General features: G+C 42.2%; 1 protein-coding gene across 1 annotated transcript; it reads left to right on the top strand.

Moving 5' to 3' along the window:
* Nucleotides 1–80: 80 nt before the first annotated feature.
* Nucleotides 81–777, top strand: LOC106512515 (coiled-coil domain-containing protein 39; the record flags this gene model as incomplete). The annotated part of the gene is given in 3 exon segments (XM_014001115.1): nt 81–240; nt 335–441; nt 637–777. Coding segments are annotated over 3 exon segments (408 nt in total), but the record flags the coding sequence as incomplete, so codon positions are not given.
* Between the last annotated feature and the right edge of the window lie 57 nt (nt 778–834).

Below are 834 nucleotides of genomic sequence, written 5' to 3'. Positions count from 1 at the left end.
ACACACACACACACACAGAACCTCCTGCAGAACAAAGTCAGTTTGTTCCATTTGAAGCACGGCTGTGTGTTCTTCTGAAGGCTGCACAGGAAAAAGAGGAGCTCAAGCAGGAAGGAGACGATTTGGATACCAAAGTGTGTAAGATGGAGCTGGAAACTGAAGCCCTGGAGAACACCATCCTGCTGTTCAGCAGTGGGTTAAACTCAGTTCACAGCTTCCCCAGTAACGATAACGAGTCCAGTACGTACAACAGATTACTCTGATTCACAGGGAACAGTTCAAACATGTGAGTTTGTCATTGATCTAAACCTAATGTCTGTTTTCATGCTTTCAGTGTCAGAGTACCAGAAAGAACTACAGCTGAAGGAACAGCTGACAGATTCAGAGAATATGATGAGAGATGAGGAACAACAGACTGAAGATCTGCAACAAAACCTGATGGTTAGTGTTTGTAAAGCATGGAAGAGAACTACTTAAAAACATTTTGATCCTCCTGATCATTTCTTATCTCTAGAAGTAGCTCGTTCTTTTATGTTGCGGAGTTTTTGTGAGTTTTCTGTCTTTCAAGTGAAACTGGTCTGTGTGTTTTTTGTGTGTTTTTTGTTTTGAAAAGTCTGTTCTGCGCTTCATTTCCAGGACTTGAACTTGAAGTTGGAGTCTCTGCTGCAGGAGGAGCAGGTGGAGAAAGATGAGATCTGTCACAAACAGGAGCTCAGCGCTAAACTGAACAAAGATATCGATTTACTGCAGGAGAAATTCAGCAGAACCTCGACACAGGTTTGATGTGCAGTTGTTCATCTTTAAAGGGATCCCCGATTAGTTGTAATATAAGAC

The sequence above is a fragment of the Austrofundulus limnaeus genome, unplaced genomic scaffold (genome assembly GCF_001266775.1).
Source record: "Austrofundulus limnaeus strain Quisiro unplaced genomic scaffold, Austrofundulus_limnaeus-1.0 Scaffold7720, whole genome shotgun sequence".
Taxonomy (NCBI): Eukaryota; Metazoa; Chordata; class Actinopteri; order Cyprinodontiformes; family Rivulidae; genus Austrofundulus; species Austrofundulus limnaeus.
The sequence above is the reverse complement of the archived record's forward strand: the minus strand, read 5'-3'. Positions and strand labels throughout refer to the sequence as shown.